Below are 13957 nucleotides of genomic sequence, written 5' to 3' on the forward strand. Positions count from 1 at the left end.
AAGGAGCCGATAAGGTAGGTAGAGAGAAACTATTTCCTCTGGTGGGGGGAGCCCAGAACAAGGGGGCATAACTTGAAAATTAGAGCTGGACCATGCAAGGGTGATGTCAGGATGTCCTTCTTCCACTGGAAATCTGGAACTTCCTTTCCCTCAAAAAGGCGTTGAAGCTGGGAAGTCAATTGAACATTTCAAAATTGAAAACAAAAACAGAATTACCTGGAAAAACTCAGCAGGTCTGGCAGCATCGGCTTCTCCGCCGATGCTGCCAGACCTGCTGAGTTTTTCCAGGTAATTCTGTTTTTGTTTTGGATTTCCAGCATCCGTAGTTTTTTTGTTTTTATTTCAAAATTGAGATTGGTAGATTTTTGTTAGGCAAGGGTATTAAGGATATAAAGCCAAGGCCTATAGATGGAGTTAAGATACAGCAATGGTTTAACTGAATAGCAGAATGGAATCAAACAGCTGAATGGCCTACCCCTGGTCCTAAAGAGATGCATAATCAACTTACTCTACCCCAACATGCCTCAGCAACCAGTCCCCACTATACCAGTGTGGCATTATTCCATTGGATCCACCAAAGGAGGATTTAGTTCCCTCACACTGAGCTGATCAGAGCTCATGTCCCAAAGATAAAAGGACAATGTTTAACCCAATGCCGAAAGGAAAAATGCCAAGCCTTGACTTAATGGTAGCATCTTCACCTCAAAATCAGAAGGTTATGATTCAAACCCTGCCCCCAAAAACTTGTATGCAATATCTAGGCTAATACATCAGTAAGAGAGTGCTGCACTGGCAGAAGTGTTGTCTTTCAGATGTGACATTAAACTGTGGCCCAGCCTTCCCTCTCATATGGTCATGGCACTAACTGTTGAGCAGGAAAGTTCTCTCAGTGTCCTAACTAATAGCACAAATAAACAGGCTAACTGAACATTATTGGATTGCTATTTGTGGGATCTTTCTCTGCTTAAACAGGAAACTGTGTTTGCCTATAAAACAGCGACAGTACTTAATTTGCTGTAAAGCTCTTTGGGCTGTCTTGAGGATGTCAAAGATGTTATATAAATAAAAGCTTTTTCTTTCCATTGGTATCATTAAATTTTTAGATCTGAGCAGAATTCCTGTCAACTTCCCTCCATTGTAAATCCCTTAGTCTACATTTATAATTGAAAGGGCCTTTGTAAACATGTCACACTGTAAATACATGTTTCCAACAGTGTTGGCACTGTAGAGCCACTGGGGAGATACGCCTTTTACAGAGGTAGATCCAATTCCAAATATGAGCAATGGCAATTATAATAGGAATATAAAAATAACAAAATATATAACTTTCAAATGCATGCTTACGTTATGTTTCTCATCCTGGTCCTATTATTCCCTGACCTCTAAATCTGCACAAAAACACACTTTTTATTGATTGGATTGCCACAAAACAACTTGCATTTAAAGAGTGCTTACAATATAATAGGAGTGATTATAGGGTCACAGAGCTATTGCAGCACAGAGTGAGGCCACTCGGCCTCTCAAGTCCATGCTGGCTCCCTAGAGAGTAATCCAGTCTGTCCCTCTCCTCCACTCGATCCCTGTCGCCCTGCAAGTTTATTTTCTTCAAGTTCCCATCCAATTTCCTTTTTAAATTGTTGATTGTTTCTGAATCCTCCACCCTCGTGGGCACTGAGTTCCAGGTCATTACCAGTTGCTGTGTAGAAAAGTTCTTCCTCGCATTTCCCCTGCATCTCTTGCGCAAAATATTAAACCTGTATCCTCTAGTCCTTGTGCCATCAGCTAATGGGGCCAGCTTTACTTTGCCTACCTTATCTAAGCTTGTCCTAATCTTGTACACTCCTATCAAATCTCTCCTCAATCTCCTTTGCCCCACGGAGAAGAATCCCTAGCTCCTCCAAATCAACCTTGTTAAACAAACCCCCTCCCCATCCCTGGAACCATTCGTGTAAATCTCCTCTGCCCCTCTCAAGAACTCTCACATCTTTCCTAAAGTGTGATGACCAGAACTGGACGAAATACTCATGTGGGGGCCTAACCAGAGCTTTATAAAGATTCAGCTTAATTTCCCTGCTTTTGTACTCAAAAGGCTGTATTTTATGGCCCCCTCACCACTCGTGTTTTCGGCAGGTGGCTAGCCTACCACCTTCCCATTCACACCCAACCTGGTCCGCATAATACAGGGGGTGAATAAGGCATCCATTGGCCACTTGCCCTTAGGCCGACTGAGGGACTTTAGTGCACAATGAGACTCTCAATCCACCTCCACTGCCATAATACTTTGGGCAGTGGAAGGCAAGCAAGAGTGAGAAGGCGGTTTTCTCACCCAAGTTGGGTGAAAAGGCAGGAAAAAAGAGGATACATCCTTTTGAGGGTGCCCTATGCACGTTGGAGGCACGCAGCACCCCCCCTGCCCACAAGATCGTACCCCCCCTCAACCCCACTTGGCCTCCACTACCCGCCCTCCAACTCCTTTCACCCCTCCCTCCCTAGGGTGCCTGATTCCTCCTCGCTCTAAAAACCCATGAATTACCTGGGTCTGGGCACCATGATCTTCCTCCCTTGCAGTCCCAGCAGGGTCCACTACTGAGTTCTGACCAGCAGCTCTCGTGAGCCGGACTTCCTCCCACTGAAAGATGAAAGTCCCACTCTCTGCTTACTTAGGTCACCCCCATCATGTTATTACTCTCGGGCAAAGTCACTCAGCTTGGAACTGACTTTTCTTCCGGTGGTGGATGGGCGGGGTGTTGCGGGGGGGGAGGCATAACCCTGTCCAATCCAGCCCAATGTCTCTATTTATGAAACCTGAAATCCCATACGCTTTACTAACCACTCTCTCAATATGTTCTGCCACCTTCAAAGATCGATGCACACGCACCACCAGGTCCCTCAGTTCCTGCACTTTTTAAAATTGTGCCAATAAGTCTATATTGCCTCCTTGCATCCTTTCTGCCAAAGTACATCACCTCACACTTCCCTGTATTAAATTCAATCTGCCATGTGTCTGCCCATTCAGCTAACCTATCTTTGTCCTGTTGCAGGCAATTCGTATCATCCCCACTTTGTTTGCCACTCCTCCAAGTTTTGGTATCATCAGCAAATTTAGCAATTTTACTCATATTCCAAGGTCCAAGTCGTTTATACATAGCAAACAAAGCAGTGTTCCTAGCACTGAATGTTGCACAGCAGCATTGTCTACCACCCTCCAGTTCAAAAAACAACCATCTACCACGACTCATGTTCTGGACTTAAGCCAAATTGTTATCCAGTTGCACATTGGCCTTCCTATTCCACAAGCCTCAGTTTTGTTAATCAGCCTTTTATGTGGTGCCCTGTCAAACATTTTCTTAAAATCTATATGGACAAATCCACTACATTCCCTTCATCAACCTTCTCTGTTACTTCATCAAAAATTTAATTCAATTGGTCAAGCATGATTGGGCCTTTTACAAATCCGTGCTGGTTCTCCTTAATTAACTCAAACCTCTCCGGGTGCCTGAAGATTTTCCCAGATTCAGGATTCAAAGACCTTATCTATCATTGATGTTAAACTAACTGGTAGTTGCTAGGACTGTCCTTACACCCTTTCTTGAATAAGAATCTCACATTTGCCATTTTTCAATCCTCTGGTACCTCCCCAGTACCTTGGGAAGATTGGAAGATTATGCAAGCCCTTCCATTATCTCCACCCCCACTTTCTTTAGCAACCTGGGATGCAAGCCATCCAGGCCAGGTGACATATCTACCCTTTGTATAGCCAGCCTTTCCAGTACATCCTCCCTTTCAATTTTCACACTATCCATTGCCTCCGCTATCTCTGCTTCTACTGATGTTTTGTCAGGTTTCTCTTCCTTAGTAAGCACCAATACAAATAACTCATTATGTATTCTAGCCTTGCTCTGCGCCTCTAAGCATTTATCATGCTCTTTGTCTCTAATAGGACCCACTCCACCTCTTACTGCGTGCTCACTATTTACATACTAGCAGAAAATTTTTGTGTTCCCTTTTATGTTGATTGACATTCTATTCTCATACTCTCTCCTTGCTAGCCTTATTTTCCTCTTCACCTCCGCTCTCAATCTATTGTATTTGACCTGGTTCTCACTTGAAGAGTGCACCTGACATGCATCACTCACCATCCTCTTTTGTGTCATCAGAATCTCTAATTCCCGTGTCATCCAAGGAGCCCTGTTTTTGGCTCACTTGCCTTTCACCTGTGTTGGAATATACGTGGCCTGTACTTGAAGTGTCTCCTCCTTAAAGATCACCCATTGTTACATTACAGTTCATCCTGTCAGTCTCTGGTTCCATTTTATCCTGAAATTAGCCATCTTCCAATTTAGAAGCGTTCCTTGATTTTCTCCAGTGCTAATCTAAACCTTAAGGTACGGTGATCACTTTTACCCAAATGTTCCCCCTCAGACACTTGGTCCACTTGTTCCACCTCATTTCCCAGCACCAGATTCAGCAATGCCTCCATTCTAATTGGGACAAGAACATACTGATCAAGGAAGTTTTCCTGAACACATTTCCTGAACACTCCCTCCTTACCCTTTACCCTAACATTATCCCAATCAATATTTGGGTAATTAAAGTTCCTCAATATCACCACACTGTAGTTCATGCATATCTTTGTGATTTCCCTGCTGAATTGTGCCTCTATCTCTCTCTCCCTATTTGGAGGCCTTTAGAATACCCATAGTTGCATAATTTTTCCTTTTTTCACCTCTCAACTCTAACCAAATGGGCTCTGTTCTTGTCTCCTCAAGGCAATCCTCTCTTTCCAACACTGCAATGTCTTGTCTAAACGTTACTGCCACTCCAACTCCCTTTTTTCCTTCTCTATCTTTTCTGAATACTTTATATCTTTGTATATTAAGTGCCCATTTCTCACCATTTTTAAGCAATGTTTCGGTAATCGCCACTACATCATATTCTCATTCGGCTATTTGTGCTTGTAGCTCACCAACCTTATTCAGTACATTTTGTGCATTTACATACATACATTGTAATCCTGTTTTTGCATTCCTTGTCGTCCTACTTAGTCCACCTCCTCCTCTATATAGAATCACCTCCTCCTCTAGTACCACCCAAACTCCTACATTGTGTACCTTATTTCTCTTTTTTACTTCTATATGATGGTATCCATCCCCCTGCCAATTTAGTAATTTAGTTCAAATCCTCTCCAACCACATTAGTGAGCTTCCCTGCAAGGGCATTGATTCTAGTCCTATTGAGGTGCAAACTGTCTGATCGGTATAGTCACCTTCTGCCCCAGAACTGGTCCCAGTACCCCAAGAATCTGAAGCCCTTCCTCTTGCACCATGCTTCAAGCCACACATTGATCCTCCCTACCTTCCTATTTCTACTGTGCAAGGCATAATAGGTTCCATTTTTTAATTTCCTCCCTTGCTCCTGAAAATCTCACCTTAGGACCTCAATACTTGCCCTCTCCATGATGTTGGTAACAACGTGTACCACAACTTCTGGCTCACTCCCTTTCCCTTACAAGATATTCTGCACCCTCCCTGTGATGTATCTGGAACCGACAAAGCAACACCCCATGCGGGTTTCACGCTGACGATGACAAGTTACAGAAATGCTTGTCCATCTCCCTGGCTATGGAATCTCCTATAACAACTGCATTTCTACACTTTGCTGTTCCCTCCTATGCAGTCCCATGCCCGTTGGTGTCATAGTCTGGACTACACTGCTTCAGGGGAGCGTCACTTTCAGCAGTCTCCAATACTGAGTACCTGTTTGAGGTACTCCCTGAAGTCTCCGGCACTTCCTGCCTCTCCCTACTCTTCTGAATGGCCACCCATCTACTGTCCTGAATTCTCACTGCATGTCACCTTCTGGAATGTATGAATCAGGAAACTCTCATTCTCCCTGATGCTCTACAGTGTCTCCAGCTATTGTCAAGTTTGGGAATCCTGAGCTTGAGCTGGAGCAGCTAGAGATGCTTCCCAAGAATTGGCACCCATGACATGTGACATTTCCTGAAATTCCCACATGGCACAGGAATTGCAAACTTCAGGTCTCAGATGCCCATCCAATCAGTAAAAGAAAACTCTCTGCTCCCCCTTTAACAATCTAGTTAGTTCCCTATTTAAACTATCAATTTTAATTAATACCTCTGGATCTGCTTATGTTCTTATTAATTCACTTACTACAAAACTAACCTCAACGTTCAATTTGAATAAATGCCATAGTTTAGAAAGAGAAAAGAGAGAAACAAGCACCAACCAAACACTGACCTTCTTCCCTGTGACATCACACTTAGATTTTCTTTAGATCGCAGTCAGTCACTCTGTTTCACCGCCCCTCCCAAGTCCGTCTCACTGTCTCTCCCAGTACGTCTCACCACCCCCCCAAGTCCGTCTCACCACCCCTCCCAAGTCCATCTCACCGCCCCTCCCAGTCTGTCTCACTGTCTCTCCCAGTCCGTCTCACCGCCCCTCCCAGTCTGTCTCACCGCCCCTCCCAGTCTGTCTCACCGCCCCTCCCAGTCCGTCTCACCATCCCTCCCAGTCTGTCTCACCGTCTCTCCCAATCCGTCTCACCGCCCCTCCCAGTCCGTCTCACCACCCCTCCCAGTCCGTCTCACCACCCCTCCCAAGTCCATCTCACCGCCCCTCCCAGTCCGTCTCACCTCCCAGTCCATCTCAACGCCCCCCTAAGTCCATCTCACTGCCCCTCCCAGTCCGTCTCACCACCCCTCCCAGTCCATCTCACCGTCCCCCCCAGGTCCATCTCACTGCCCCTCCCAGTCCATCTCACTTCCTCTCACAGTCTGTCTCCCAGTCTGTCTCCCCATCTGTCTCCCCGTCTGCCTCCCCGTCTGTCCCAGTCTATCTCACCACCTCTCCCACTTTGTATCCCAGTCTGTCTCACCATCTCTCCCAGCCTGTCTCCCAGTCCACTCCAGTCTCTTTCTCGCTCTCTCTCCCCCAGTCCACTCCAATCCTGCTGTGTCTCCCCATGTCCGTGCCTTTATAGCTCTCTCCAATCCCACTGTCTCTCCCCAAGTCTGCTCTGATCTCACTGTCTCTCACTGTGTCCATTCCATTCTCACTGTCTCTCCCATGTCCATTCTGATCTTACTATCTCTCCCCTTGTCCATTCCGATCTCACTGTTTCTCCCTGTGTCTGCTCCAATCTCACTGTCTCTCCCTGTGTCTATTCTGATCTCACTGTTTCTCCCTGTGTCTGCTCCAATCTCACTGTCTCTCCCCGTGTCCTTTCTGATCGCACTGCCTCTCCCCATGTCCTTTCCAATCTCACTGACTCTCCCTGTGTCTCTCTGGTCTCAATGTCTCTCCCCGTGTCTGTGCCTTTGTAGCTCTCTCCAGTCTCACTGTCTCTCTCGCAGCCCACAAAATTATCAAGCAAAATTTGACACGGAGCTACATAAAGAGATATTATGGCAGGTGATCAAAAGTTTGGTCAAAGGGGTAGGTTAAGTAGTATCTTAAAGGAGGAGGGAGATGCAGTGGAAGTGGAAAGATTTAGAGAGAGATTTCCAGAGCATGTGGCCTTGGCAGCTGAAGGTAAATGCATTATATTCGGACCTACATCTCACCTGAAACAGTTTCTGTGATAAAGTTTCCCATCTACTAAGTACCGCTGAACCAACAGAACTGTTTTTTTGCAGATAGTGCAATTACTGGACAAAGTCCCCGACTTATTGGATCCGTCACCAGCATCAGCAACAGGAACTTTGTTCTAGAGGAAATAGGGAAAAAATGTACAATTATTTTGTTCATATTTCTCCATTAACTGAGAGTAGTCCACAAGACTCCTCCACTAATTGAAATGCCAACTTCCTACAGTGCCAAGACGTAATATTCACTCTTACTCCCTCAGGTGGCACACCTCATTGAACAAGAAGCTTGGTTAACTTGTAAAGGAGCAACTCAGGGTGTGAGCTAAATGTTCCCCAAGATCAAGGGAAGGTAATAGGCTGGAAAGCAAGAAAGCTTGGTAAAAGGAATATTGGTGCAAAGCAAAAGGAGCTTGCAAAGGGACAAGTGTCTAGAAGAGGTGTAAAGGGAATAGGGTAGGAGCCGGTTAGCTCAGTTGGCTAGGTGGCTAACATGTCAATCACACTAGTGCCAACTGTGTGGGTTTCGAATTCTCTGTTCCGGCTAAGGTAGATTCAGGGCCTGCCTCCTTGCCCTAGCCCATAGTAAAAATCACGGCACTTCACCATTGTTTGGCAAATATTGAGGACCATCTTCAGGCAGAGAACAGAAGAAGAAAGGGAATAGCAGAATTTTCACCATTTGCCACTCTCTAAGCAGACCCAGACCTTCCCTTTTGTTCTTTCCTCCCCTCTTCCTTTATGTGTCTATATAGCAGCTTAAAACCTCTAACTTTTTCCAATTTTAATGAAAGGTCATCGAGCTGAAATGATGCTACCAGACCTGCTGAGCGTTTCCAAAATTTTCTGTTTTTATTGGGTAAAAAATGTATCCAGCAATAAGTTTAATCATGTGACAGAATACACAGCTCACCTTTGGTGCAACCCTGGAGGTTGGTGCAGCACTGGGGGTCAGCGTATTCTTGGGCACTTTCGGTTTGGTCTCAGGAGTCGACTTCTTCTGCACTGGCTCCTCGTTTGAATCAGAGGCCGATCTCTTGATGTGAGCCATACCGCCAACTGCAAAACAGAAAAATGGCTTTGAAGACAGAACTTAAAATAGAAGATCAATGATCTTATCCTTCAGGATAAGGATAAGGAAAAATATAGCAGCCAGGTAACTAAGAAGGATCTTATCCTTCACAGAGATGGTGGAACTTTACACCTGGTGAGCTTCAGATGACTCTTCAAATGTTTTCCATGATCCACAATCTACAGTGTCATTTGGCCTCCTCAGTTAGTAGAATCTCAACCAGGTGATCCTTCCCTCCCATCAACAAGGTGTGACACAATCCCAACAAATCTCACCTTATTAACACTTGGTGCACCTGGATACTTTGCAAAATCAGAAAACACCAAATGCAAACACTTTATAAATGTCAGTTCCTCAATGGTTGGATAGAAGGTTATTGTTGGATTAAAGTGCTGGACTAGCAAAAACAGAGCTGGGAGTTCAAATTGACATGACAAGTTGTGACAATTAATTCAGTAAATCAGTGAGGATTAGCATCAGAAAATAGGATATTAAAACTCAGCTGGTTCATTAACATCCTTCAGAATGCAGAAGGTTCAAGTCCCAGAGCTGATCACAAGATCTAGACTGCCAGTGCAGACCCAATGAGCTGAACAGTTTCTTTCTGTCCTGTACTTTACCAATGGAGAAATGAGCGAGTGTGGGACTGTTTCAGGTGCTGTCTTTTGACTGAAATGTTAAACTGAGTCCCCAATGTCTGATGTAAAATATCCCACAGCACTATCTTGAAGAGGAGCAAGGGAATTGTTCAATGGTGTTTTGGCCAATATTTATTCCTCATCCAATATCACTAAATAACAGATTCTCTGACCATTGTTATCTGTGGGACTTGTGGTGCACAACCTGGCTGCTACATTTTCCCCACATTCCAACAGTGACTACACTTCAAAAGTGCGTCACTGGCCAGAAAGCACATTGGGGCATTCTGAGGTTGTAAAAAGCGTTATAAAAATGTGAATCTTTCTTTCTTCAAGTCACAAAGTTGTACAGACAATTGGAACAAATACTACCTTCTTGGAGTGACCAGGGGTGGACAATAAATGCAGCTGTGCCAGGTTCCCCACATCACATGACCGATAAAAAAAAATCAACTTGTGTTCTATTTGCAAAAATGAAGGGGGTTAGATGAAGAGGGTTGTGAGGAGGCTTAACTGGAGCATAAACGCCAGTTGGGCCAAAAGCCTGTTTCTAGGCTGTAGACTAAATGCAACGTTTTGGCAGAGGGTTGTAAACACAGATGTGTTCAAAAAAGAGCAACAAAATACAAATGGACAGCAGTCCACCCACCCCTTCCTCACTGTGACATGATCTCACTATTCAATCCCAATTCTTATGCATACTAATCATGAAACTAGTTTCCACATGCCACACAGTTTAGGTGTCAAGGAAACATGTACTTACAGACTGGAGAAACAAGTTCAGTGCAGTGTGGTATGCTCACTGCAATGTTGGTTAGGGGCCTTAAAATGAAAGAGCAAAGATCAGGCTACATTTAGTTAAGTTGTTTGCCAGTGATCTCTGATAGAAATGTTATGTGACTGTTACATGAACTTGGCTGTGGTGCCCTTCATTATTGAATTCCCTGTTAACAATGATCATCCAGAGTCCAGAGTCACACAAGATCATTAACCATTTTCAATGCCGGTCCTTCATTGTCCTAGGGTCAGAATCCTGGAAACCCTACTTAGCAGCACTATGGGAGTACTTTCACCACACTGACTCCAATGGTTCAAGAAGACAGCTCACTACCACATTCTCAAGGCAGCTAGGGAGAGGCAACTAATGCCATCGATGCTCACATCCCAAGCATGAATTAAAAATAAAAGAATACTGGCCACTTGGATGAGGCAGGGTGCCAACAGCTTAATGTGCTGCCCTTGACCATTCTGATTGAAGAAACTTTTTCTAGTTAGTTGACTACTGAACACCTCTGATATCTATCCCAGGCTACCCACTCTTAGCCCTGCTGCCTTCCTACCATAGGATACAGACAGGAAAACTATTAGAGTTGCCAACTCTGGTTGAGGTATTGCTGGTGGATTCATCACATGACCTGTTGCCACAAACCACAACACCCCCACTTCCCCCTCCCCCCACCCCACCCCACCCCCACACACTCCAGCAATTGTCTGTCCTCCAGATGCACTGCTTCCCCATGGGCAATTGGAAAGTGAACAGACTCTTTGGCCTGAATTTTCCGCTGCCACCCCCCCCCCCAGCCCCAATCAACGGCAGGTTCCCCCACAGAAGATCCCACTGGCGGGAGCAGGTCGGAAAATCCCACCCTTTATTTTCCAATTGAATTAATCTTTGATTGTTAGCGAAACAGCCTCTTTCCTTAATCTTCAATTTTTTAAACAAACAAATGAAAGTTTCAAAGAAAATGAAAAAACGCAACAAGTTTATTCAGTGTCCCTATGAATTTCCTCCTGGATTTTGCTGACAGCTCTGTCTTGGAGATTAATCTCCAATTCTTGGGGAGTTAGTGACCAACATTGCAGGTCACAGCCATGCAATAGTGCAGACCCTACCACACAGGGGACAAACGGGCCACGCACTAAGCGATTCCTTTAAGATGGGCACATGTGTGGCAATGCGGCAATCTTAAAATGACCAGACAGTGCAACAAATGAGCAGCACAAATTGGGAAATTAGGAGGGAACAGGGTTGGCAACCCTAAAAACCATACAATTCTAAGCTCTCCCAGCAATACAAATACTAGCTGCATCAAACACAACAGCCCATCACAAACATAAGAACATAAGAAATAGGAACACAGGTAGGCCATTTGGCCCCTCGAGCCTACTCCGGCATTCAATAAGATCATGGTTGATCTTCTTGTGTTTCAATTTCCACATTCCCATCTAACCCTGATAATGTTTGATTCCCTTGCCTAACAAGATGCTATCCACCTCTGCCTTGAAAATATTCAATGATTCTGCCTCCACCACCTTCTGAGGCAAAGAATTCCAAAGTCGCACACCCTCTGACTTAAAACTTAAAACACTTAAAAAAGCACAGTTCCCTTTGAGATTGAAATTGTTGGGGAGTTGAACCAGACAAGTCCTAGCATGCAATATATCCCAATGAGGTCATTTGTTGCCATAGTTACACAGCAAGGAGACCTCCCCTCCCACCAACCCCCCAACCTCACCCCAGGCAACAGGCCACAAGTTTGTGCTAGAATTGGAAAGACTTCACATTCAGTTTAGTCTTAACAGAGAAATGAAATTGAAAGCCATTCGCCCACTACATTAGACAGAACAACAACTCATGACACCAGGGGAGAAAAGCCTCTGCACTTTACAGATGCCTTCCAAATAGAATTGTGTTATTAAAATTACAGTGCAAGGATGAACAGATGGCCCAGATCTCCCTGAAACACGCCCCTTTCTGATATGGTGGGTGGAAGAGAGCCTGGGCATATAAAAGATACCATGTCAATATTCGAAGGAGAACAGGGGAGTTCTCTTTGGTTTTTTGGCCAATATTTAGCCCTCAATCAACACCACTAAAAAGCAGATTGTCTGGTCATTAATTCTTTGCTGATTGTGGGAACTTGCTGTGCGCAAACTGTAATGTAGAAAACACAGCAACCAATGAACATTCCATTTAAAAAAAGACACTTTGGCTGTAAAGCACTTTGGGATGTCCCGAGGTTATGAAAGACTCTATATAAATGCAAGTCCTTTCGTTTAATGAGGTGAGTGTGCTTTTTTCAAGTAGCTGTTGTCTTCTTGAGAAAGCAAATTGGACACAAGTACAGAAGGGCAAGAAGAAATTTTGACAAGGTATTTAGAGACCCCACAACTTTCTTTGTGATTGCTCAACCACCAATCATCCCAACACGTGAACAATCACTCAAGAACGAGGCACCGAGGTAGTCAGCACTTTTTGAAAAAGAAGGCAGCAAGATTGTGGAGAATGGAGGGAGGAATGGTTATAATGTCCAGACAGATGGTTGGCAGAGGGAGTACGGTGTTGTACCCTTCAGTTGAAACTACCCGCATTAGCAAAGTTGGAACAAAATAAAACAACTGAGACAGATTGGCCTAAACACCTACACACAAAGTCCAATTTTAGCTCCCCTGCAAAAGCTTTGGGTGGCGCTTTGCTGGAGTATTGGTCACAGGGCCAGTACTAAGCCAAATTTGAAAGGCGCCGGTCAGTTGCTGAGGGAAAGCAGCAGCTAGCAAGCTTTGTGGCAGGGTGGGGGCAGGATGGGGAAAAGACCAATATTGGTATGTCCCGAGCACTGAGAAGGCCCCCCAACACCAAATCCAGCCAGAATGGGGGAAAGGGGAAAGGATTGCCACAATTTTGTGGGGCAGGGGAGGAATGCCAATGGGGTGGGGCTCCCAAAGTGGTAGAGTCCCAGGCTTTGCTTGCAGGGCCCAGGGGAGCCTAGTCATGACCAAGGAAAGGTTTTATTTATGCTTAATTCAGAGTGGCTGAATAAGCACCTTGCTCAGGAGCAGGTCAAAATGTCCTGAGATGCCACATATGTCATATAAGCCTAACTCTCATTGGTTAGCAAGGTTGTCATGGAATTCTCACTAAAACCAGCAGTGTCTCTTCTGCACTGTGTGATTCTGTCTGTGACTCTGATCAAATTGGGAACAATAACAGCTTGCATTTATATAGCACCTTTAACATCCTAACATTTTCCAAGGTGCTTCGCAAGGGCATTATGAAGTAAAAATTGACACTGAGCTACATTATTGGTAGGTAACCAAAAGAATCAAGGAGGCTGTTATAGCATTCCAAAATGCTTTTGGATCAATATCGTTTTCATATATATATATATATATATATATAACCATAATACCACATCACTCACTACCACACTACCAAACACACATTGTATCATTCTGCCACAAATGAGGCAATGTGAGAAATTATACACAACATAAGCTCCGGGATTTGTGTCAAAAGTGTCATTTGGTTTGGAGTTCTGGGGCTGAATTTTTAGCTCGGCGTGTGGGCGCGTGCCCGACCTGCTCAAGCATATAATACCCCGTGATGACATTGGGAAAGTGTCCCAACATCTGCCCGCACTCGAACGATATTTCAGTTGGCGGGCACATGCAAATGTGGGAAGCACACCCACCAACAATTAAGAGGGCTATTAAACTCATTAGACTTCCAATTGTCCCCGATTTTTCATCATCCATCCAGCCATACAGTTGGAGAACAGGCGATTCTGCCAGGCGAACTTTGTGTTTTTGATGAAACCTCATCCAAGGATGGGATGAGGTTTAGGTTATTAAATAAAATTA

General features: G+C 44.6%; 1 protein-coding gene across 1 annotated transcript in view; it reads right to left on the reverse strand.

Moving 5' to 3' along the window:
- LOC121288542 (MICAL-like protein 2) overlaps positions 1-13957 on the reverse strand; it is a 103789-nt gene that overhangs the window by 56626 nt on the left and 33206 nt on the right. Inside the window, exons 4-5 of the mRNA XM_041207123.1 lie at positions 8520-8665; positions 7586-7728 (exon numbers count right to left, since the gene is read on the reverse strand). Of these exons, the coding sequence (XP_041063057.1) occupies positions 7586-7728; positions 8520-8665 (289 nt within the window). The remainder of the gene's footprint in view (positions 1-7585; positions 7729-8519; positions 8666-13957) is intronic.

Source organism: Carcharodon carcharias, chromosome 15 (genome assembly GCF_017639515.1).
Source record: "Carcharodon carcharias isolate sCarCar2 chromosome 15, sCarCar2.pri, whole genome shotgun sequence".
Classification (NCBI taxonomy): domain Eukaryota; kingdom Metazoa; phylum Chordata; class Chondrichthyes; order Lamniformes; family Lamnidae; genus Carcharodon; species Carcharodon carcharias.